This window comes from Xenopus tropicalis, chromosome 4 (assembly GCF_000004195.4).
Source record: "Xenopus tropicalis strain Nigerian chromosome 4, UCB_Xtro_10.0, whole genome shotgun sequence".
Lineage (NCBI taxonomy): Eukaryota > Metazoa > Chordata > Amphibia > Anura > Pipidae > Xenopus > Xenopus tropicalis.
The window spans coordinates 139,369,994-139,396,193 of NC_030680.2; the positions used below are offsets into that span (position 1 = coordinate 139,369,994).

Genomic DNA, 26,200 nt, shown 5'->3' on the forward strand with positions numbered 1-26,200 from the left:
ACCTTCCATATACACAGTGTGCGCCGCCTCTTTCCCTCACATACCTGGGAAGGGAGGGGGTATACACCTGGGGAGAGATAGCACTCACTGTCACTGAGCTCGGCAGGGACACACCATGGAGTCAGGGCCAAGGAAAGGTTTCTATAGACAGGACATTAACAAGACTAAATGGGACGTTCCTGTGAGATACAGAGACCTGGCCGCTGTGGGCTCCGGGGCCTATGGAACTGTTTGGTAAGTTCCAACTGCTTAATACTAAATTACTTGCTAGCGGATATTTCAATAATCCAATCAGGCAGTGAGAATTTGTTTATTAAATACAAATGAAGAGCTGGCTATTGACTATGGCACAAGGGTGCCCTGGGGTAGGAAATGCCAATAAAATTACTGTGGGTTGTGCACCATTGATTACATGGGATGTTCCCTTGTATAGGTCCCATTGTATATTCCACAGTGGGGGTGAGACGCAAGTCATATACAGCCTGATATTATACGATCAGTGCAGCGGGGAAGGGATACTTGTGGCATCAAGTGACTGGCAGAGATTCCCACTGATTTCCAATGGCAAGAAGGGACAATTAAATTAGCCAGGGTGCTTCAGACCAATATCCCACCCAACTACCCCAGATACGTTATTTTACATACGAATGCAAGTCTGTTTGTCTGCTCTAAGACACATAACAGTGATCAGTAGAACTGACTGGGAGCTTCCTTGGGGCAAAGGGAAAGACATCAGTATTGTCTATGGCTCTTCAGCCATTAGGTTTCCCCTCGGCCAGGAAAGATCTTTTATACAATAAATGACTAATGAATACGTTATAAAAATAAATAATAGTTATTATCTTCAGAAATTTAGAACTTTCCAGCTATGGTTGATATAACATTCCCTGACTCGAGAACTACCAAGTTCTGGGTACCCACTAGGAACCCCTGGGGGCGGTCAGATGCACAGACAACTCTTGCCTTCCACAGATGCACAGACATGGGGCGACTCCCTGGCCTCAAGGCAACTTCCACCTATTAATGTGCATTATTTGTTCATTTGTACCACTAGGTCACAAGCTGGTAGTAAACCAACACTGTCAGACAGGGGGCACCCTAGGGCTATAGAGAAGGAGTACACTTAAAGGGGAACTCTATCTAAACACAACTTAAGCTTTTTAAAAAGTAAATATAAGTTTAAGCAACTTTGCAATATTGTGGGTTATGTAGTTCCTGCATGCTGTCTGTAAACTGTGGAGAAGTTATTACAATTTATAACATCAGTGTTTTAGTCCCTCCTCCCCTGCCAGGATTTCAAATGATGCAGAAAGAGAAGAGCTGTTTTGCAGCTGGATTTAAGCATATAAAATGGTATTTATTCATACTGTTTGAAGGAACAGATTACAGGGATAGGTATATTAGGGGTTTCTGTGTTGTGTGGGGCACTTTAACACATTTTGGTCCAGAAGCCGGAGTTCCCCTTTAATCCTGAAATAGAGGCAGGGTTGATAAACACAATTATGTTGGATGTGGAAATTGGACACAAAACAACAATCACTGTAATGTAGGATGAACAACCCCTCCAGACAGGGTGGACAGCTTATTAGCTACTGTATCGGGGGCTGCCTGAACATATATATGACCGAAAATTGGTCTAAATATCAGGCAGGTTTCAAATTCCACTAGGCAAGAACCACAGTGTTGTGTTGATGCAGACATTGCCCCCATGGGTCCCTGTAGAGCCACAGTATGATCTGATCTCAGCCATATTTAGACACATGGGCAGCCTGATCTGGCAAAGATTCATGGAACTTTAGGTGTATGGCCAGCTACGTACAGTTACAAGCTACAAAAGTTGATGCCATTTACTAAATGCAGCCCCTGACCGACACAAGTACTGTGTATTTTTGCCGAATGTTGGACGAGGCTCCTGAGTCGCTACAGAATCTGTTTGCTCTTCGCTCCGCTTCTTCCAGGCCGGGAGGGAGGCAACGAGAACACAGGGTGGAGTTTTAGTGGGAAAATAAACCTGCAGCAACATGGAAGAGTCCATTCCTTTGTCTCCGGGCATTCCATTCATGATTCAGCAGGGAGACAGAGATAACTGTGTTCATTGTCCATGGGATGGAATGAGTTAGGCATCCCATAATAAGTTTCTTAAGGTGGTCATACATTATAAGATCGCCAAACAAGCAGATATTTCCCCCAATATGCCACCTTAGGAGGACGATATTGGTCTAATTTTATCTTTTGACCCTAGGGCCAAGTAATCGAATTACAATGAAGGGTATGAGAGCCTTCAATGAGCCAATGTGGTCCCCAATCCGACTAAAAATTAAAACCTGCCTGACCGACACCTGGCTGATTTTTGGCCCATACAGGGGCAGATAAGCTGCTGAATTGGTCTGAAGGACTCGAACAGAAGCATCAATCTGCCCGTGTATGGCCGCCTTTAGCCAGACACTGTGCAGCAATGGGCGTAGTAGCATGACTGCCCAAAATGTATGGTTAATGAAATAAGGGCAAGAAAACAAAAACATTTGTTTTCAAACACCTGTGACTATTAAATGCCCCTGGATTGTTTGCTATGGGCTACTAGATCAGTAACATATTTTGCATCGATTATTACAATACGTTCCTATGGCCCCTTCGGATTCAACCGTCCACGCCCATCAGCAGGTTTTGCCATAAACAATAACCAAAAGGCTGAAGGTTAAACATTCTCTATTTGCCCTGCTGCATCCATCTTTCCCTACAGTGCCTAAAGCTGCCCATACAAGTCCAGATTTGGTTGGGCAGTTTGGTTGATTGTGTCCATATTGCCTGACCATCTGGATATGCATGCCAGGTTAGGACCTGCAACCCAATGTGGGCCTCTTAAACAGTTAATAGTCTGCTTAATTGACTGGTGAAGCATCCTGACTACAGAAACTGTGAGGCAAATGGTTCATAATACTTTGTTTTTTTTAAAGCGCTTTTGACCCCCACTGGGGCAAATTAGTACTGATAGGTCTTTAATTGCTCCTAGAGACGGAAATATATTTATAAATGGTGGTTGTCCTTCAAATATATTATTTTTGCCCTAAATCCAACCAATAGATGTTGAAAAGTGCCAATAGAATGTCCCCCTCCTATAAGATTTCATATTAATCTTTAACCCTTGGCCAGGGATGGCGGGGGGCTCACTGTCTCCCTCCAGCTGTGTTTTCTGATTACCCAAAGCGAGCAGCTGGCCGACAGAGTATTTACATAGAGATAAATACATTGGAAATGATTATGAGAAGCCTAATGAGCTTAGCAGTAATGACTGCCCATTGTAGCATGGAAATAACTCTCCGTGAATTGCAGGCTGATGGCGATGAGATCCCAGAGCATTAAATCTATAAAGAGCTTAATCATATGGAGGAGTTTGTTTGCCTCATTGTTTTAAGTGGAATTCTATTCGGAATGTTAAACAGAAGAGATTTATAGGGATACTACGGCCAGAGTCACATGGGGAGAATTAACGTTAGAATATGGTTGTGCAGCTGCTATATGGCAAGTTTCTGGGGCCTCTTCATTGGTTTATCATTGGTTTATATTATCCTCAGTGAACAGCACCATGTACCAACAGTGATGGAGATTTCTATTTTCTAACATGGTTTCCGACTTGCCAAACAGCTCTGCTCAAGACCGACTAACAGGGGAGCGGGTGGCCATAAAGAAGCTTCTTCGTCCGTTCCAGTCATTGGTTCATGCCAAGAGAGCCTATCGAGAGCTTCGCCTTCTAAAGCACATGAAGCATGAGAATGTAAGTCCCTCCCCCTTCCGCCATCTTGATGCAAGTTTCTCTCTCCATATTTCTGGGGATATTATAAATTGTTCAATGTGTGAAACTTAGGATAGGTGGAATTATCATGCATAAGAAGGATAAAGCTACTTCCAAGAAAGTCTTTAATTGTTTATAGTTTGCCTTTCACTGATTGGCTGTACCACCAGTTGTTTTATGGGATCCCAGAGTATAAGTGATATAGCCAAAGCTTGGGACTAACTGGGGTACAATTTGGGGAGAGTGTTTAGTTGTTAGAAGGCAGTACCCTGAGTTCTCCCACTATCTCATCTATCATGTAGGCTTATCTTTCCCTTTGTCCAGGGCATCTCCCCCTGTTGACATTGCCCACATGGTTGGGTAGCATTGTCAGAATTGGCCAAAAAAACCCACCAAATTTGAGCATGTTTGTCCAGTTTAAGTGGAAGGGCAATTCACAGTGAGAGGGTAATAAGTACAGCCATTCACAACATTTGGTACACCGGCTTATAAAATTGATGGCACTGAGTTGGCATTTTGGCCAACTGAAAAGTGCCACAATCCACGTCCTTGAACTTCTGTTCATCTGAATGGGACAACCTGAAGGCTCTAGTGCAGCCCAAAAATGTGCAGGTTTCAGTAAATGGAGGAATCAGAAGGTGAATTGCGACTCTTTAAGCTTGTTAAATCCCCAGGCCTGAGTGCCACATGTCCTCAGCCCTAATTAACCAAGATTGAATTGGATATTTAGTGCATCATGGGTAGCACTATGACTGTAATACTGGACAAGCAGCAATAACATTCTGATCTGCCAGTTTCCCAGTTAGTCTATGGATGAAGCACAAAAGAAATCACTTTGTTCTGTAGGCTGCCCACCATCCAAGCCGCTAGACAAATAAGAGAACAGACAATTAGACACAATGCAGAGAATCATTGGAGGACACTTTGGAGGCAGCCAAGATTTCTGTAGCGAGAGCTGATGAACTTTTATTCTCATTTTTATTCCCAATTCTCTGTTCCTTTTTCACAGGTCATTTCTCTCCTTAACGTCTTCACTCCAGACGAGTCGATGGAAACCTTTCAGACATTGTAAGTGCCAGTTCTTAAATGGACCAAAAATACGTGACTGCGGACAATTCTATTGAAAGTTTACTGTATTTTCTGTTCTAAAGGCGTCATGTTGCATATAATTATCACTGATATTGTATTGTGCTTACAGTGCAACATTCTTGCCATATTTCAGGAACAAGAGCTCTTCTCTTAACAAAGCTTAGGAGATCAAGCATAGTTACCTATTGTAGGGATTGTAGGTGTGTATGTGAAACTGACCCCTAGCTGCTCATATCCTGGTACAGTCACAGTTGGTATATAGATAATTTGTAGAAAAATTAGAGAGGAGAAGTTGGGGAGCTGAGAGGGGGTAAAGGGGTTTTAGAGACATAAAATAGGATAGGACAGAGAGGGAACAGCATAAGAAAATATGCTGAAGTGAATACAAAATGTAATGATGAAGGATAGACAGTCAGTAGGGGAAAGGAGTACATAAGGGGAGAATGGGAAAATATGTATGAAGAGAGAGGAGATTACTATAGGGCAGTGGATGAAATGGGGAGAGAGGTATTGGGGAGTGGGAGCAGAAAGGAAGAACAAATATGGGGGGAAAATGTACAGCAAAAAATGGGGTTGATAAGGTAGAGGAAAAAGAAGTTGATGAGAATGATGGGGTTGAGAGAGAAGGGAGAGGAAGATAGCGGAGGGGTCCCAGAGTAAGACAAGGAAAAGAAAGCTGGGAAGAAGAGAAACAAAGAACAGGAGAGACAAAGGGAGAAGTAACAGAAAATGAAAATGCATCAACCTCCTTGTATATGAATTCAGGTGATGTTGGTCACTTCCATGTTCCAATCAAACCACACCAATTCTGCCCAGACCACACCCTATCAACCCAGGCCACACCCTAACCCAGACAAGCCATGCCCCCTGCTCCTCCCCTTCAGCCGAGTTCACCCGTCTGAAACTGATTAAAGAAAAAAGAACAGTGCAATATGCAGGAAAATATATTTAGGTGCATGGGCCCTTTGTCTAGAGTAATTATTGGGCCATACCAAACCAGTTCCACCCTGAAGCAGTACCAAGTGATATTCACAGTCCCAACCACATGTCGTAGATATGCCCTAGGAAATAATCATTTTTATTACAAACCTGTGCTGGTCTTGGTTTCCCATTATCAACCCACTGACAGCTGTCCTTGTTTCCAGTTACCTGGTTATGCCCTTTATTGCTGTTGACTTAAGCCGGGTCATGAGAATGCAAAGACTCAATCACAGCACCATAGTGTATCTTCTCTACCAGATCCTGCGGGGCCTGCAGGTAAGATGAGGCAAAATACATCACTTTAATACTCTTTATCTTTGTAATATAAGTAACTAGCCCTCATTAAGTGATGTGTAATATATATGTGTTTCAGAAACAGTGATTATTATGTTTTATTACAGACTTTTTCATAGTTAATGTTTGTGCGTTTTCAATCAGTTTTGTCCCCTGATGCAGCCAAATGGCTCAGGCTGTATTCCCCTGATTGGTAACTCCAGTCTACTGGTGGCCCAATGGCAAATGAATAGGTTGAAGAAGTAGAAGCCAATCAGTGCTGTAGAGAGACGAGGTGTGTTGGCCCAAGGTCCAAGGTTAGCAGATAAATTCACTGAGGGGTGCTTAACAAATTGCCTTGTGTTTTTGTTCGGGGTCCCAAGTGCATATATATATTCCCCAGTGTGCGTTTTCAAAATGGCAACAAGCTCCTCAGTGGGTGAACTGCCAATGACATTATTTTCCTTCATCTCATTACAGTTTGTTAAGGTACATTTAGGGACATATTATAGGTGGTTGACATATTATAGATGAAGAAACATTGGCCATCTTGGTTATTCCAGAATGGATGGTTCCTGTGATTTTTACATTAATAAATGTTTGATACATAACAGATGTGGGACTGTTTTCAGTTATAGGATAATGTAGAGACAGATCCATAAAGGCAGACTGAAGATTTGATAAGACACAGGCTCAGCATATACATATGATATGAAGATATCTAGCTAAAGCTTAGAATGGAAGACAATGCTGGGGTACGATGTAAATCTGCACTGAATGAAAAGGGAAAGTATATACCGATCTTCATTATAAGCCCAAGAGGATTCTACTTGTACTTTCTTTCTTTATTGGCCGGGACAAGTGGACCATTGTTTTCACATTTATTCTCACCCCACCTATAGTTGCTCTAAAAATAGGCCAGAAGGCAGTAGAATATATATTAAAAGAATTTCATTTACACATGGGACATATTTGCCCAGTCCCCGGTCAGCCCAGTTGACAGCAACATCCACCAGGCCACGCCAAGACTCCCTCCATAACTACAGCCACTATCCAGGGAGCTTAACCTAATTTATGTCCTGAAATTCTTGTGAATAGTGATGAGCGAATCTGTCCTGTTTCGGTTCGCCATAAAATTCGCAAAACGGCAATAAAATTTACGAAAACGACGCACTATTTTTTTGTTTCTTTGCTGCGACTGCGCCCATTTTGCCGCAACCGCGCCCAATTTGATGCAATCGCGCCCAATTTGACATGTGACAAAAGAAATTCCGCACAATTAATTTTTTTTGCGGCAAATATTCACAGAAGTTTCGCGAAACAATTCGCCAATGGCGAAATGCAGAAATTCGGTGCAAATCCATGCCTGGCGAAAAAATTCGCTCATCGCTACTTGTGAAAATAGTAGGACAGCCAATGGCAATGCATGTTATACAAATGTTTTCATGTAGTGGGTCAGTTATGCCAAGTACCACCAGGGGAGGCATTATTTGAAGTTACTAGGCCCCACAGCAAAAATAATTTAGGTAGATTGTCTTTTTTTTTTTTTTTTGCAAACATACAATGAAACTGCTGATTGGTTATGACCTGAGCTCGTCCCTTGGGTATAAATCCTGAAAAATATAAGAGGGGTTAACAGTCTGGGAACGCTTCACTAGGGCCCTATAAATGTTAACATTTTATCAGGAAAAATACCAAGCCCACCGCAGTGTGCCCATACCAACCTTTTTTCCAGCACAGGCATAACTGCCCCCGATTTCTGGATATTGATTCTATGTAACTTGTAAATGAACCAAGTTATCCACCAAAGCAGTCCAGCTGCCCCTGGGTTTGGAAGGTTCCATCTGGTCTTTATATGCTTGGTCAGTCATCCCGTGTTTGCTTTTAGATTGTAGCTGTGAATCAATGTTCCTTTTTAGCTATCCACATCTGGTGACCATCCTAAACTGTTCAGATTTTCCTGTGGGAAAAGCACAACCTAGTTATTGTCATGGGAAAATGGCAGCCAGCAGCGAGTTATACAAATATTCCGAGCGAAAAGAAGGAATAACATGGCGCATGATGTAAGTCCGAGTGACTTGCCAATGACCCAGCCGTTTGGCATAGAAATGTGACAAAACGCTTTGTCTGTACTCCCATCTTATCAGCCATTTAAGGTAAATAAATACACAGCTTTCTATATAAACCCAAGAAGGTCTCCAGATCTGAGTCACTGGCCATTCTCGTCGTAAGAAAAATAAGCTCAGACCTCGGAAAAATGTCTCAATATTTATAAAGCAGCGCAGAGATAACGGGGATGGAGATAAGCACTGAATCTTTCGGATGTTTGTACGGCACATTAATACATCTGCCCTGCACAAATAACGTGGCTTTTAGGGATAAAGCTTACCAGGTGCTCTGATGGCCCATACTTAGAAATGGTGGCCAATAATAAAGGGACAGCCTTTGGTCATTAGATGTCTGTATATTACTGAGGTGGGGCCACACTGTTACTTAGTAACAGCCTTCAGTGCTGGGAGTTACACGTCAACAACAGAGAGTCATCAGATTGGCCAAGAGTGTTCTAAAGTGTTAATATTGCCATCTTGCCCTGTGCCTACTGTCCTACTCTTCCAACCTACAACTTTTCATAGCTGGGGTCCATTATATGCACCCATATTCCATTCCATAAACACTGACTTCTGTAGCCGGTAGAGAAAAAAAAGGAGCCTCCAACCAGAAGAGAGTCTCTATATGTGAGTAAGGTGGGTATTCCCTGGGGTAGAAGTAAAGGGAGAGCTTAGGTCAGCCCCGCTAATAGTGGAAGTTTATAGACTCTTATATGACATATAACCCCCTCTATAGAACAGAAAAGGAAAGGGATTAGTAGGTCAGTCTCTTGGATCTTCTTAGGCTTGGGGCTGGATATGTGTTGCAGAGTCTGGGGCAGATAGCTCTTGGTATCATCCAAGCCAGAATGGCTAACCCAAGGGATTCTGTCATGATTTTATGGTATAGTTCTTATTACTATATTACACTGTTCACATTGCAAATAATTGATTCTACCATTTCAAATTTTATTCTTGACCCCAAAAATCTCCCCCCCCCCAAAGTGCATTGGAACTGCTTTCAGATAACCTATTGTTTCTCTCACTCATGACTTGAGTGAGCCAGACTTGGATTTTTACTATTGGGTGCTATTCTCAAATCTACCTGTAGGTGGGGCATTTTTAGCAATACAGGTGTCAGGGAGCTAATTTGCTGCTGTGGGGGGAGGGTGGTTTTACCACTCAAACTTGTAAAGTGTGACTGAAGTTTATCAGAGCACAAGTCACATGCCTGAGGGCAACAGGCTAAATAAGAATATGTTTAGCACCATGTAAAATTTTAAAATAAAATGTAAAAAAAAACACCCTGTTTTTCTCTTCTGAAAAATTGATTTCAATGCAGGATTCTAAAAATTCTAGAAGTGCTATTAACAGGTGCATTTTTTTTTTTTTTAAAAACCCATGTTTATCCATGACAGAATCCTTTTAACATCTAGTCACTGCAGGGCTAAACCCCTACTGAATTGCTCTAGGAGCAAGAGGCATTTAGGGTCAGGCAGGCAAGCAGCCAGGGCTCCACCAAGGGTTACAGTGAGGATTGTATCACCACGGCAGGGACTCAAGTGATAGGATTAAGGGGCAGAGGTAATGCCCATGATGTACCATAAAATAACAGTCATATCTATGTAGTTGTATTGTTTCAGATTAAGTTGCTATTATCCTGCACATTCATTTGCAGTATTATTTACTGTGTTGCTATATTGTACTAGCTGCTCATTAATAAATAGTTAATGCCTTGGTAAAGAACCACTGGCACCCAGAGTATGTGTTTTGCCTGTTAGCCATACACATCATCCTGTAGCCATATCTGCTAGAGGTCCCATGAGTGTAGGGATAGAGCCCTGTGGGGTACTAGGTACCTTAGCTTTGGCTGTGAGTGCCCACATCACCATAGATGAATACAGCAGGGCACTATATAGACTTACACATGGCACCCATCCTCAGTGGCCTGAATGTAAATCCCTGTTACACTGGGAGCAAAGCTTGGGAGGAATTTCAGGGCCCCCGTTAGTAAGTGATAGCGTTGCACTTTAATATACTTTACAATAACAATGTGATTAAGTGTAATGGAATCTGTAGAGGAATCAGTGCCTTTCCCAGCCTGCCCCACATTCCTGGCTGAATATACACACACAGTACACGTGTGTCTGACTGGGGCTTGTTTATCATTGCCACCCACTGGATGAATGAACCTGTAAATGCTGAGATTTATAGCAGGCTTTGTGACAGACAGGAGAAAAGAATGTGCCTGGGGAATGCTTAGGAGATCATATGGGCAGGTTGCATGCAATCGGCATATTATTGGGCCAGAGCAAATTGTCACTTACTATGTAGCTACAAATTCTCAACACGGGGACCATGTTTGGAACGCCTGTAATAATAAAAAGGATTAGATCTTCAGATGTAAAAAAAAACCTCTTCCTGCTAAATAAACCAGGGTAAATTTGCTTTAGAGATATTAGAGCCAATGGAATAACTAGAGTCAGGATTTGCACAATGGACCTAGGGTTTTTTGGATATGGGATCTTTTTTTTATTTGGATCTTCCTACCTGAAGTCTACAAAAAAAAATAATTTAAACATTAAACAATTGTTCTGCCTCCAATAAGGGGTAATTATATCTTAGTTGGGATCAAGTACAGGTACTGTTTTATTATTACAGAGAAAAGGGAATCATTTAACCATTAAATAAACCCAATAGGGCTGTTCTGCCCCAATAAGGGGTAATTATATCTTAGTTGGGATCAAGTACAGGTACTGTTTTATTATTACAGAGAAAAGGGAATCATTTAACCATGAAATAAACCCAATAGGGCTGCTCTGCCCCCAATAAGGGGTAATTATATCTTAGTTGGGATCAAGTACAGGTACTGTTTTATTATTACAGAGAAAAGGGAATCATTTAACCATTAAATAAACCCAATAGGGCTGTTCTGCCCCCAATAAGGGGTAATTATATCTTAGTTGGGATCAAGTACAGGTACTGTTTTATTATTACAGAGAAAAGGGAATCATTTAACCATTAAATAAACCCAATAGGGCTGTTCTGCCCCCAATAAGGGGTAATTATATCTAAGTGGAGATCAAGTACTGGTACTGTTTTATTATTACAGAGAAAAGTGAAATTATCCTTAAAAATTTGAATTATTTGATTACAGTGGAGTCTATGGGAGATGACTGCCCTGTAATTTGGAGCTTTCTGGATAAGAGGTTTCCGGATAACAGATCCCATACCTGTATTACACTTCCATATAATAATGGTGTTTAATGAGAATTCTTTTCTGCCTTTCAGTATATCCACGCGGCTGGAATTGTGCACAGGGTAAGTACACGTGGAACCTCTCTATCAGGCTCATATTTACTGAAGCTGCACAATATATGAAATTTCTGTTTTTCATTATTTTAGAGCAGTTAATGCGACAGGCAAATTAGTATTAAATGGCATTCAGATATATACATGTACAAGTGCCAATACTCTGATACACAGATCATCTATAATATTTATAAAGAAAAAATGTTTTGTCTTTAAATTGCAGGATCTTAAACCAAGTAACTTGGGAGTAAATGAAGACTACGAGCTAAAGGTACCTGTATACCCCAGATTGTGTCAGGAACCCCTGCTTCCAACAGATATGGGAGAGGTCTACCTGAGGCTGTTCCCATTGCCCAAAAATAAAAAATCAAAGTGATTGCAGTTTACAAAGCCAAAAAGGCAGCTAATGAATATTCTGTGCACACAATCAGGCACGGCACCATACTGTGCAATATGGCACATACTGTGCAATATGGCACATACTGTAATGATTCCTTACTAGAAATAAACAGTAATTGTCTCCATAAGGAAGACAAAGTTTAAAAAAAAGATGCTTTAAGCTTGATGCTGCCTATGTTTGTATTCAGCAAGGCTGAGATTTAATTTCCAAGACGATACAAAGATAGAAGGCATTTAAATCAAATTAAAGAAATACTGTATATATTATAGAAGTAGTTGGAGAGAATGCCTATTTGCTCTCCTAGATACACCTGAAAGTCCAGCTTGTAGGTCAGTCAGGGGGAGAGTAGGGGTGAATATGTACTTGTTATTGGAGATAGTCTTGGAGCTCTCTAAAGGTGGCCATACAGGGGCCAATTCTAGCTGCTGATATCGGTCCTTTAGACTGGTTCGTGTATGGGCACTAATGACAGGCCTGCCCAACTGACATCTGGGCTGAAATCGGGCAGATCTCGATCAACCAGGTTTCATTTCTCATTGAATTGGGGACCACATCGCCTTGTTGATGGGGTCCCCGAACCGTCAGGCCGTTCTAACCGAATTAGCCACCTGTAGGTGGGGATATCGGGAGAAGATCCGCTCACTTGGTGACCTCGCCAAGCAAGCGGATCTTAACGTGTATGGCCACCTTAAGACTCCTTGGGCCAAAAATTAGATTAAGCCTTTTGGGCCAGTGTATGGCTGGCCAAATCAGCCAGAGAGCCACTAGTTTGGCAAATTCAAAAAAGTCTGATCAAAACATGTTCCAAACAAGTAATATTCCCACTTAAATTAACAGAAATGTTATATTATGCATTACACTTTCCAACAGGGTCCTTTAGTCTGCAGTGGCTATTGTTCTGAGTAGGATTTGTAATTAATATGCTGAAATGTTAGATTTTAGATTTTGGACTCGCACGGCCAACTGAATTTGAAATGACAGGATATGTGGTGACTCGCTGGTACCGGGCTCCAGAGGTGATCCTAAACTGGATGCATTACAACCACACAGGTGAGCATCACAGCAGCCATACTGCAATGGGACACTAGCAAGAATATAGGATTCTGATTCAGGGGAACCCAGCTGTAAGTGTTCCATCCGGTTCTGTCCAGATGAACCACAGGGTTACCAGATCTGATGGACTGATAAGGGCTAATCTTACTGTGATGAGATTACCTGTGCATGGATTGGCCCAAAAAGAAAACTCTTCAACCAATGACACGGTCTGGCAAATGCATCAGGTTACTGGTGGCCCAGTAACACTGCATAGGCCCACACTTCTACTTAGCTCTATAACCAGTCACTTCCTACAGTTATAATTAAGTATATAAGAATTGCATGTATTTAAAGACTAAGAAGTTACTACTTACGGCTGTGGAACATAGGGTGGGGTAACTGCTGCTGCTTTCTGCCCCATTGTACCATAGCCCTCAGGTTCATTAGTTATCCAATCACATTTTAGCACTACTTCCACGTGTTTAAACATCCCCTGTAAATGGCACATACCTTCAAATGCCTTTTAACGGCCAGATCATTGTTTCTTCAAGTTCTTGTTATATATGCTGTGTATATAGAGTAATGACCCTTTCTCCCGTAGTTGATATTTGGTCAGTTGGATGTATCCTGGCAGAAATGATCACTGGCAAAGTCCTGTTCCCTGGTGGAGATTGTATCCTTTATTGCATCAAGTCTTACAATGCAGTACATTTGATTCTATTACATTAAATGGCGATAATACCCTTGAATATGTCAGGCAGAATTATGCTTAGTATATGAGAATCCAGGGCTGTGGAGTCGGTAGATAAATTCTCCGACTCCGACTGTTCACCCCCTGCATTGTTCACACCTCCTGCTCAGGCTGTAATCACCCACATTGTTCGTCTGTTCACACCTCAGACATTGTAAGTACTGCCTGGCCTATGCTGCCTGTGTATAGGCAGCATAGGGTAGGCAGAGTATGGCACATAGGCAGCATAGGGCAGGGAGGCAATGGCACAAACAGGCAGCATAGGACAGGGAGGGTATTGAACACACAGGCAGAATAGGGCAGGGAGAGTATATGGCACACACAGGCAGCATATGGCAGGGAGAGTATGGCACACACAGGCAGGGTAGGGCAGAGTATGGCACACACAGGCAGCATATGGCAGGCAGAGTATGGCATACACAGGCAGGGTAGGGCAGAGTATGGCACACACAGGCAGCATATGGCAGGCATAGTATGGCACACACAGGAAGGGCAGGCAGAGTATGGCACACACAGGCAGCATATGGCAGGGAGAGTATGGCATACACAGGCAGCATATGGCAGGCAGAGTATGGCACACACAGGCAGGGCAGGCAGAGTATGGAACACACAGGCAGAATATGGATGGGAGAGTATGGCAAAGGCACACACAGGCAGGGTAGGGCAGAGTATGGCACACAGGCAGCATATGGCAAGGAGAGTATGGCACACACGGGCAGGGTAGGGCAGAGTATGGCACACACAGGCATCATAGGGCAGGTAGAGTATGGCACACACAGGTAGTGTAGGGCAGGCAGAGTGCTGCCTGTGTGTGCCATATACTCTTTCTACCCTATGGTGCCTGTGGGAGGTGAACCTGGCAGTGGTTTGTTCTGGGAGTTTGTTAGCAGTTGGAAATAGCCATTAAATGGTCCCTAAGGTGTGTAATTATATGCTGGGGGTTGCTGTTCTATCCACAGGGGAGGAGTCATATGGATTTTAGGGTGTGTCTTAATATGACATAATATAATTTTTTCACATATGAATGATGGTTGATATCCCTGCAGTGAGGACCAAGCCTTTGGGTTTTTGCTGGACTACCACCATTGTGATAAAATGGGTGTGGTTTGAAGTGGGTGTGGTTTAAAAGGGGGGAGTGGTCAAAACTGGCTTCCATTAACAGCCCTCCACCATGTATGTGCGAGAAATTCCGGCCCTCGGCACCGCAGAAGTTGGACAGCACTGTGCTAATGTATTTTATACATCCAGGAAGGGGCACTTAAAACACAACTGAACTGATAATAAACCGATAGACAATTTTATCTATACTCCTAATGATTTCCCTAGAATCCCATAGTCATGTTTAAAGTTTAAGCTAACATTACAGCTGAATTACAGCAGTTTTTCAAATGTTTTAAAGCTTCAGTCTTAAACTATGGTCTATCCATTCCCTTCACGTATACAGGTATTTCTAGTTATCTAGTTATCAGTGAGAGTTAGGCTAGGGTCACAGTGGGCATTGGGTTCCCAGTAACAGAGGAACACGACGCAGTGGAGCTGTCGCACCGTAACTGTGCGTTACGTCCCATTTAGTGAAGCATACAGTCAATGAAAAGCTTCATGGTCACTCAACGTGTTCGTTTATGCACTGCGTGCATTGGGCTTTATTCTTATAGCAGAGAAGTAATTAATTATGACTGTGAATTGGGACATTTAAACTTGCTTTATTTTTTTTTTATTCCCATTTAAATTTAGTAGGAGTCGGAGTCGGTTAATTTTTTGCCGACTCCGACTCCGACTCCAGGTACCCAAAATTGCCTCCGACTCCTCGACTCCGACTCCACAGCCCTGTGAGAATCAATGCTAGACTAGACTTAATGTATGTATCTTTACAGGCTAGTGCAGAACCACACCATGTCCCTTATCTGTCACACCTTGTGGCCCCCTAGCTTTTTGGAATGAAACAAAGTAACACAATGGGAGTCCTGTGGGAGGTGATAGGGAGTTTCTAGCCTACACTGAGAAAATGGCTGCTAAGCCAAGGCTAAAACTACAGGCTAAAGGTGGTGTGGTCATACACATTACGATCCGCTCACTTGGCGACCTACGGGTGGGTGATATCGGGCTAATTTGATCATTTGGCCCAGGGGCCAAACGATCGAATTAGAACGACGGTAAAGGTCCCTTAGACCGATTCGGCAGCTTATTGGCCCGTGTAGGGGCACAAACGACGGGCCTGCCCGACCAACATCTGGCCTGGAATCGGGCAGATGTCGATCGGGCAGGTTAAAAAATCTAGTCGGATCAGGGACCGCATCAGCTCGTTGATGCGGTCCCCGAATCGACTGAGCCTGTTGTCATTGTTCTAATCCAATGGGGCCAAACGACCAAATTAGTCTGAATTCACCCAATATCGTCCACCCTTAGGTAGGGATATCGGGAGAAGATCCGCTCGCTTTGCGACCTCGCCAAGCGAACGGATCTTAATGTGTATGGCCACCTTTATAGGCACAGTCGGTTCGGAGCCGATGCGGTCCCCCATCCAACGAAATTTTTTAACCTGCCCGATCGATATCTGCCCGATTTCGGTTGGGCAGGCCTGTCGTTAGTGCCCCTATACGGGCCGATTAGCTAAGAGACCGTTATCGGCAGCTAGAATCGGCCCGTGTATGGCAGCCTATAACACTCTCAAAGAAAAAAATACAGTTGAACATCCCTTTAGCCTTGTTGGTTTTGCTCCCCTGGTGTAGTCCTGCAGCAGACACATCCCCTTGTGCTGCTCAACATGTTTCTGGAAGGAAATCAAACTGCCAACCCAGGTGACAGACGGACACCATTGAAGTTAAAGGCGGGTATTACAGGAGCTTCTCAGCATGCAGGAGCCTCTGCTCTCCTTATCGTTCCAGGCTCATAAAGCAATATTTAGTTATTAGGGGCCACTGATGTTGTGCTGTACAGACAGCTGGGATCCCCGGAAGGGAGTTAAATAGTTTCCATTATTCTGCTAGAAAAAGATTCCTAAAAAACACACAACAGATTCCCTCTGTCCCAGTATTGGGAATAACCGAATGTCTATTAAAAACATGGCTCAGGGGAACTGGAAGGAAATGCATATTCCTGGAAAATGCTGTGTAGATTTAAGGGACTGGTGTCAGTGAGTCCGATTAGCTGGACTACACCTCTTTTGCAAAATGTAACTGTTTATCTAAATCCTGGTTTATTATATACAGCAAATGAGCTATATGGTTTGTGCCAACACCCGACTACAAGGCTTATGCTTAAAGGTACAGTAACATCAAAAAACCCTACCATATTTGATATAAACAAGGTTGCTATGGGGGCAGCCATACAGGTTACATAGCAGATAACAGATTAGCTCTGTTCTCTTCAGCTGGAAGCAAAGGCAGCAAGTGGTTTGTAGCTGCATTTGCAGATGTTCCCATGGGACAGAACCCTAAAAACATATGTCTGATGATAGTGAACCATTCCCTGAACTTCATTCAGATTTTGACGAGCTGAACAAGATCATTGAGGTAACGGGAAGTCCACAGCCATCACTGATCAACAAGATGGAAAGCTCACATGTAAGTGAGAAAAGAACGTCATCAATGTAACCATCCAATCACAACCTGGGCTCTGATAAGAAGAGTCCCCAGTTAACCCAAGTTTATTTATGGGCCGCTATACAACAAACTATTCCTACAGAATTAGTACAAGGGCATGCCTATTCTGGTATAGTTTTATAGTATATTACCCTATTGGCTGTGAGCAAACTTGGGTGGCTGTTGCTGCAGAACTGTGCTTAGAACAGGTATATACCAAGAACTGTGCTTAGAACAGGTATATACCAAGAACTGTGCTTAGAACAGGTATATACCAAGAACTGTGCTTAGAACAGGTATATACCAAGAACTGTGCTTAGAACAGGTATATACCAAGAACTGTGCTTAGAACAGGTATATACCAAGAACTGTGCTTAGAACAGGTATATACCAAGAACTGTGCTTAGAACAGGTATATACCAAGAACTGCGCTTAGAACAGGTATATACCAAGAACTGCGCTTAGAACAGGTATATACCAAGAACTGCGCTTAGAACAGGTATATACCAAGAACTGTGCTTAGAACAGGTATATACCAAGAACTGCGCTTAGAACAGGTATATACCAAGAACTGCGCTTAGAACAGGTATATACCAAGAACTGTGCTTAGAACAAGTATATACCAAGAACTGTGCTTAGAACAGGTATATACTGTACCAAGAACTGTGCTTAGAACAGGTATATACCAAGAACTGTGCTTAGAACAGGTATATACCAAGAACTGTGCTTAGAACAGGTATATACCAAGAACTGTGCTTAGAACAGGTATATACCAAGAACTGTGCTTAGAACAGGTATATACCAAGAACTGCGCTTAGAACAGGTATATACCAAGAACTGCGCTTAGAACAGGTATATACCAAGAACTGCGCTTAGAACAGGTATATACCAAGAACTGTGCTTAGAACAGGTATATACCAAGAACTGTGCTTAGAACAGGTATATACTGTACGAAGAACTGTGCTTAGAACAGGTATATACTGTACCAAGAACTGTGCTTAGAACAGGTATATACCAAGAACTGTGCTTAGAACAAGTATATACCAAGAACTGCCATAGTTTTATGGTATCACTCTGTAGAGGATATGCGCAAGCTTAGGGGCTTTTCATGCTGAATTGTGCTCCTTACAGTAAATCCCTAAGCTGGGAGATATAGGGCTGATCGATTGCTTGGCCCTAGTGCTAAATAATCAGATCACAACGACTGGGATACAAGTTGTCGGGTCGAGGAGCCGACAGGAAAATCAAACCTGCCCAATCACTATCTGCCTGATTTTTTCCATTGGAAGACCCCATAAACAGACAGCCCTGCCCGTGTATGGCCACTGTTAGGTGGGCATATTGGGGAAAGATCTGCATATTTGGTGACCTCACCAAACGAGTGGATCTCATAATGTATTACCATCTTTAGGCTTGATTAACTCAATAGTTGCACATCTGAACCATACACAGGACTGCATTTTAATCTGTGGCAAATGTCTAGGAACAATGGAGTCTAATGCAAAGCTGAAACTAGAAGCAGGATACATATCTTACATAGAAGCTAGAAAAGGTATCTTCACTTTTGTGCATTTGCCCCTTTACAATGCATTTTCTTTTTACTTTTGGTGCTGAGAAAACCATTCTTTGCACCCGTGCCTTACCAGTTCTTGGGCACACTCATATACATGATTGCTTTTAAAAACACTGTGCATGACTATTATGACCCAGTGCAGAGACACTGCAAAATAAGGGTTAAGAATGTTTGAAATGATTCCACAATACCAAGTAAAGCCACTATATTGTGCTAAACTGCCCTTCCCATTGCCAGGCACAAGACTATGTGAAAATGCTCCCAAAGAAACAGAAAAAGAACTTTAAGGAGCTCTTTCCGACTATGAGTGCAGTAGGTATGTCTTCATTTGGGATACACATATTTAGCTGAAATACAGCTAGGGGACATGTTTCTCTATGGGTAAGGTAACAAAAACTATTCCTAGTGTTTGTGCTGCAAGATGGAACACCCTAGACCCACCTGTTGTGCCCGGATAGAGTTCAGTGGCACTAAATTCTAGATTTGGATGAAGGTGGCAGCTATTCTATTCTACAGAAGCACTAACACCACCCCTATAACATAATGATTGTGTTTGGGATCTATATTCTGTGATATTTACAAGCTAATGATGCAGTTGTTATTATATTTATTGCTCATTTCCTGCTTTTACCCTCAGAGACGGACCTTTTGGAGAAGATGCTGGATCTAGACCCTGGAACTCGAGTAAATGCCACAGAAGCCCTAGCACACCCGTATCTAGAGGAATACAATGATTCTGATCCTGACCCAACTGCAGATAAATACGACGACTCCTTCGAAAGCCTAGATCTGAATGTCCATGAGTGGAAAAGTAAGAAAAGCGTTGGGGGTGGACAACTGAGATGCACTTAGCTATTTGCCGTCCTTACTGCTAAGCTGGGCTTACATGGTAACATCCACTCGTTTGGTGATTCCGCTCATTTGATGAGGTGACAAAAGGAGTGGAGTTTACCACTAACTTGGTTGCTCAAATTAGGATCATCTATACATTCCCCGGGCCAATGATCGTATCATGATGGGTGCCTACGGAGTCCTATCAGGAGAGGAGCAATGGATTTATGAGTTATGGTTATGTAGGGTAGCCCCGGACCTATAGTTGCTAACGTGATTTTCATTTCCACCGTCCATGTAGTAACTGCCCGCAGATCTTCTGTACCTGTCCATACTACAATCCTTGCAGGCTGGTACAGTAAAGACATGCAGTACTGAGCTGAACCAGGTCTGCACACATAGCACCACGACAGGAAGAGGAGCAGCGATGGGAAATTATAAGTTAAAGGGGTGGTTCATCTTTAAGTTAACTTTTACTACAGGGGTCCTCAACCTTCTTAAGCAAGGGGCCAGTTCATGGCCCCTCAGAGTGTTGGGGGGCCGGACTTCCACCGCCACCACAACGTCCCCCCGGCAGACTATAACCCACCCCTGCATTCTCTTCCAGCACCCCCCCCCTGAAAGCTCCGTCTGTCCATCCATCCTCCCACTTCCAGCTGAGTCTTCCCTCTGCCCACCAAGTTCTACCTCTTCCGGCTCCCCCCAGTCTTCCCAGAGAGAGTCCTCTCTCTGCCAGCTCCCTCTCAGCTGAGTCCTCTCTCTCCGGTGCCAGGGGTGAGGATGCAGCGGGGGGCTGGGTAAATTACCCTAGGGGGCTGGATCTGGCCAGCAGGCCATAGTTTGAGGACCCCTGTTTTACTATGTTATAGAATGTTCTATTCCTATTGGTCTTCAATATTCATTTTTTTTAATATAGTTTTTGAATTATTTGCCTCCTTCAAAATCTTTCCAGCTCTCAAATGTGGGTCACTGAGACTGGTAGCTAAAAAAACCTATTGCTCTGTGAACTTACAATTATATTATTATTGTTACTTTAAATTACATATCTTTCTTTTCAGGTCTCCTCCTATTCATATTCCAGTCTGTCATTCAAACAACTGTCTGGTTGCTAAGGTAAACAAGACCCTAGCAACCAGATAGCTGCTGAAATTCCAAACCGCAAAATAACCGAAAAACCACAAGTTACAAAACATAAAACCAATTGAAAATTGACTCAAAATATTATTGTCACCATCATAAAAAAAGTTTATTTGCCAGTGGAAATCAAAGGTTGCTGACCTACATAACCATAACCAATTGGTATTAGAAGTTTGACTTTTTCTCCATGTAAATATAAATATATATCTAATCTACAATAGACTTTTTAGCCGTTTCCACTAATCTCTCAGTTAGAGAGATGCAAAGTTAGATGAAGGTGGGGGTGAGGAGGCACAGGAGAGCTGTATAGAAGGAAGGGTAGAAATGCGGAGGAAATGACCGCACAAGGGGAATTCATGTAAAGTCAGCATCCTATTTTTTAGTCCCCATGAAGCTCAGCTCACACAGCTGGACTGTACAACCATGACAGCTGGAGGCCAGGGGTTGCCTGTCCCTGATGCACATTGTCACCACCTGCACAGAAAGTAATTGGTCCCACAGGCGGCTAACCTAACAAAGACAGATGGGGAGGCCTGCCCTTGGAATGATTCTTCCCTGCCTTGTATCATATCACATATGTGCATAAATATTATTATCTAAGCTGCAGTGTGGCTTCATTTGTGTTGCCTCTCTAGATCTACATGGTTCTTATTATAGGTGTGATGTTGAACTGCAACTGTCAGCATCCGCCATCAGCCAAAGGGCATCGGCATTTGAAGTTCAACAACACGACTAAAGTAGATCTTGATGGCGAGGCCATGACTCAAAGTACCTTTCCTGGCCGGCCAGACTAGAAAGAAATCTATCAGTTGTGCTGGCTGATACATTATATAGCTTTACGAAGGGGCTGGATGGCTGTTTAGCAAGTGAGGGAATACAGGGTTATGGGAGATAGCTCTCAGTACAAGTGAGGGAATACAGGGGTATGGGAGATAGCTCTCAGTACAAGTGAGGGAATACAGGGGTAGGGGAGATAGCTCTCAGTACAAGTGAGGGAATACAGGGGTATGGGGGATAGCTCTCAGTACAAGTGAGGGAATACAGGGGTAGGGGAGATAGCTCTCAGTACAAGTGGGAACAGGGGGGAGATAGCTCAGTACAAGGGGGAATACAGGGGGAGATAGCTCTCAGTACAAGTGAGGGAATACAGGGGTTATGGGAGATAGCTCTCAAGTACAAGTGAGGGAATACAGGGTTATGGGAGATAGCTCTCAGTACAAGTGAGGGAATACAGGGGTAGGGGAGATAGCTCTCAGTACAAGTGAGGGAATACAGGGGTAGGGGAGATAGCTCTCAGTACAAGTGAGGGAATACAGGGGTATGGGAGATAGCTCTCAGTACAAGTGAGGGAATACAGGGTTATGGGAGATAGCTCTCAGTACAAGTGAGGGAATACAGGGGTAGGGGAGATAGCTCTCAGTACAAGTGAGGGAATACAGGGGTAGGGGAGATAGCTCTCAGTACAAGTGAGGGAATACAGGGTTATGGGAGATAGCTCTCAGTACAAGTGAGGGAATACAGGGTAGGGGAGATAGCTCTCAGTACAAGTGAGGGAATACAGGGGTAGGGAGATAGCTCTCAGTACAAGTGAGGGAATACAGGGGTAATGGGGAGATAGCTCTCAGTACAAGTGAGGGAATACAGGGTAGGGGAGATAGCTCTCAGTACAAGTGAGGGAATACAGGGGTATGGGGATAGCTCTCAGTACAAGTGAGGGAATACAGGGTATGGGAGATAGCTCTCAGTACAAGTGAGGGAATACAGGGTAGGGAGATAGCTCTCAGTACAAGTGAGGGAATACAGGGGTAGGGGAGTAGCTCTCAGTACAAGTGAGGGAATACAGGGGTATGGGAGATGCTCTCAGTACAAGTGAGGAATACAGGGGTTTAAGTGGGAGATAAGCTCTCAGTAAAGTGAGGGAATACAGGGGTATGGGAGATAGCTCTCAGTACAAGTTTGAGGGAAATACAGGGGGTAGGGGGGAGATAGCTCTCAGTACAAGTGAGGGAATACAGGGGTAGGGGGGATAGCTCTCAGTACAAGTGAGGGAATACAGGGGTAGGGGAGATAGCTCTCAGTACAAGTGAGGGAATACAGGGGTAGGGGGATAGCTCTCAGTACAAGTGAGGGAATACAGGGGTTATGGGAGATAGCTCTCAGTACAAGTGAGGGAATACAGGGGTAGGGGGGATAGCTCTCAGTACAAGTGAGGGAATACAGGGGTAGGGGGGATAGCTCTCAGTACAAGTGAGGGAATACAGGGGTAGGGGGATAGCTCTCAGAACAAGTGAGGGAATACAGGGGTAGGTGGGATAGCTCTCAGTACAAGTGAGGGAATAACAGGGGTAGGGGGGATAGCTCTCAGTACAAGTGATGGAATACAGGGGTAGGGGAGATAGCTCTCAGTACAAGTGAAGGAATACAGGGTAGGGGGATAGCTCTCAGTACAAGTGAGGGAATACAGGGGTAGGTGGGATAGCTCTCAGTACAAGTGAGGGAATACAGGGGTAGGGGAGATAGCTCTCAGTACAAGTGAGGGAATACAGGGGTAGGGGAAGATAGCTCTCAGTACAAGTGAGGGAATACAGGGGTAGGGGGGATAGCTCTCAGTACAAGTGAGGGAATACAGGGGTATGGGAGATAGCTCTCAGTACAAGTGAGGGAATACAGGGGTAGGGGAGATAGCTCTCAGTACAAGTGAGGGAATACAGGGGTAGGGGAGATAGCTCTCAGTACAAGTGAGGGAATACAGGGGTAGGGAGATAGCTCTCAGTACAAGTGAGGGAATACAGGGGTATGGGAGATAGCTCTCAGTACAAGTGAGGGAATACAGGGGTAGGGGAGATAGCTCGTACAAGTGAGGGAATACAGGGGTAGGGGAGATAGCTCTCAGTACAAGTGAGGGAATACAGGGGTAGGGGAGATAGCTCTCAGTACAAGTGAGGGAATACAGGGGTAGGGGAGATAGCTCTCAGTACAAGTGAGGGAATACAGGGTTATGGGAGATAGCTCTCAGTACAAGTGAGGGAATACAGGGGTAGGGAGGATAGCTCTCAGTACAAGTGAGGGAATACAGGGGTAGGGGGGATAGCTCTCAGTACAAGTGAGGGAATACAGGGGTAGGGGGGATAGCTCTCAGTACAAGTGAGGGAATACAGGGGTAGGGGGGATAGCTCTCAGTACAAGTGAGGGAATACAGGGTAGGGGGATAGCTCTCAGTACAAGTGAGGGAATACAGGGGTAGGGGGATAGCTCTCAGTACAAGTGAGGGAATACAGGGGTAGGGGGGATAGCTCTCAGTACAAGTGAGGGAATACAGGGGTATGGGAGATAGCTCTCAGTACAAGTGAGGGAATACAGGGGTAGGGGAGATAGCTCTCAGTACAAGTGAGGGAATACAGGGGTAGGGGAGATAGCTCTCAGTACAAGTGAGGGAATACAGGGGTAGGGGAGATAGCTCTCAGTACAAGTGAGGGAATACAGGGGTAGGGGGATAGCTCTCAGTACAAGTGAGGGAATACAGGGGTAGGGGAGATAGCTCTCAGTACAAGTGAGGGAATACAGGGGTAGGGGAGATAGCTCTTAGTACAAGTGAGGGAATACAGGGGTATGGGAGATAGCTCTCAGTACAAGTGAGGGAATACAGGGGTAGGGGAGATAGCTCTTAGTACAAGTGAGGGAATACAGGGGTAGGGGAGATAGCTCTCAGTACAAGTGAGGGAATACAGGGGTATGGGGGATAGCTCTCAGTACAAGTGAGGGAATACAGGGGTAGGGGAGATAGCTCTCAGTACAAGTGAGGGAATACAGGGTTATGGGAGATAGCTCTCAGTACAAGTGAGGGAATACAGGGGTAGGGGGGATAGCTCTCAGTACAAGTGAGGGAATACAGGGTTATGGGAGATAGCTCTCAGTACAAGTTGATCCAGGGACTGGTCCGATTGCCATCTTGGAGTCAGGAAAGAATTTTTTTCCCCCTCTGCGGCAAATTAGAGAGGCTTCAGATGGGGTTTTTTGCCTTCCTCTAGATCAACTAGTAGTTAGGCAGGTTATATATAGGCATTATGGTTGAATGTGATGGACGTATGTCTTTTTTCAACCCAACTTACTATGTTACTATGTGCTGCTCTGCATTCCGAAGGGCAGGGAACAGAGCAGGGTTCTTTCATTTGTTTATTTTTCGTTGAGGCTAATCTCAGTGAGAAACAACCCTGCTCTGCTTCCCTGCCCTTCAGAATGCAGAGCAGCATTGATAGCTTTTTTTCTAGTATGGCCGGCCGACTGGAAAAGGCTTCCTGGGAGGCTCTTCAGCATTTACTGCACTGCTGCTTGTAATGCCTTTCAGATAAAGGGTATATATGCCTTATTTTGCTAGCGGGACAGAAGCTCTGATCCTGGGAGTAGATCTAGAATCCCTGCCATAAAGCAAGACAGGCTTCTGTTGCTTGCCAGAAAGTAAACAGCAAGTCAGGGACAAGCGCCAGGAAGCGGTTTTACACAATAACACAACATATTGCCTGTTTCTTCCAGTTGAATGTAAATACTTTGTATATTGACAACAGTTCCCTTTATGAGCACTGCCATTGGGTTCTCTGACTTACACCTGACTATATAACACAATGAAACCGCTAACATATTTTCCGCTTTTTGTGCAGGTTTGAGCCACATGGAAATAATGACATTTGAGCCAATGAAGCCGAGCCAAGCCAGTACTTAGCTACACGGGGCTTATTCTCCATAATAACTTGGGAACTACCTTCTCCGCTTTTTGGCATTGATTGAGAAACAACAAACTGCATAATTCATAGGAAAGCAGAAATATAGTGTGCTGACCCAAAAGAACTCATTGAGATGAGCAATCACTGCCAATATAACTCCATTTATTATTTTTTTTAATACCAAAGTGCCTTTTACTTCCTGCTGATAATGGTTTTGTATCATGACCTGAAACAAAGGACGATGTGAGAATGAGCCACAAGCTTCACTGGGGGCCCCTGAGGAAAGAAATGACACTGGGTAAAATGACAAATAAAAATCTATATTTACATTGTGTAAGGTGTGGCTGCTCTGGGAGCCTTCCATCCGCAGCTATAGGCTAACCATGTGCCCAAGTGGCATGTAGCCAAGTGGGGACAGACTTCATCGGCAGAAGTGTTTCATTCTGTGGAAAGAAGGATATCTGATCAATGCAGTGTACGACAGTCCATTGGAAATGTGCATCATTAATGTTAACCATTAAGAACATTAGAAAAAAATAAATGCCTATAAAATGTATAATAAACCTTTACATGAACCTGAACCTATATTTAATCATCCGACTGGAAACCCCCAGTGTTTAAGTAAAGAAAAGCTTGCTTCAA

General features: G+C 43.7%; 1 protein-coding gene across 1 annotated transcript; it reads left to right on the forward strand.

Annotated features, from left to right (window-relative positions):
• On the forward strand, positions 1 to 26,200 carry LOC100145045 (mitogen-activated protein kinase 12). The gene is made up of 12 exons (XM_002938387.5): positions 1 to 234; positions 3,643 to 3,772; positions 4,800 to 4,858; positions 6,025 to 6,136; positions 11,512 to 11,541; positions 11,756 to 11,803; positions 12,868 to 12,982; positions 13,569 to 13,640; positions 17,202 to 17,281; positions 19,110 to 19,188; positions 19,510 to 19,683; positions 25,496 to 26,200. Exons 1-12 carry the CDS (start codon positions 116 to 118, stop codon positions 25,555 to 25,557), a joined length of 1,080 nt encoding a protein of 359 aa, XP_002938433.1. The 5' UTR covers positions 1 to 115; the 3' UTR covers positions 25,558 to 26,200.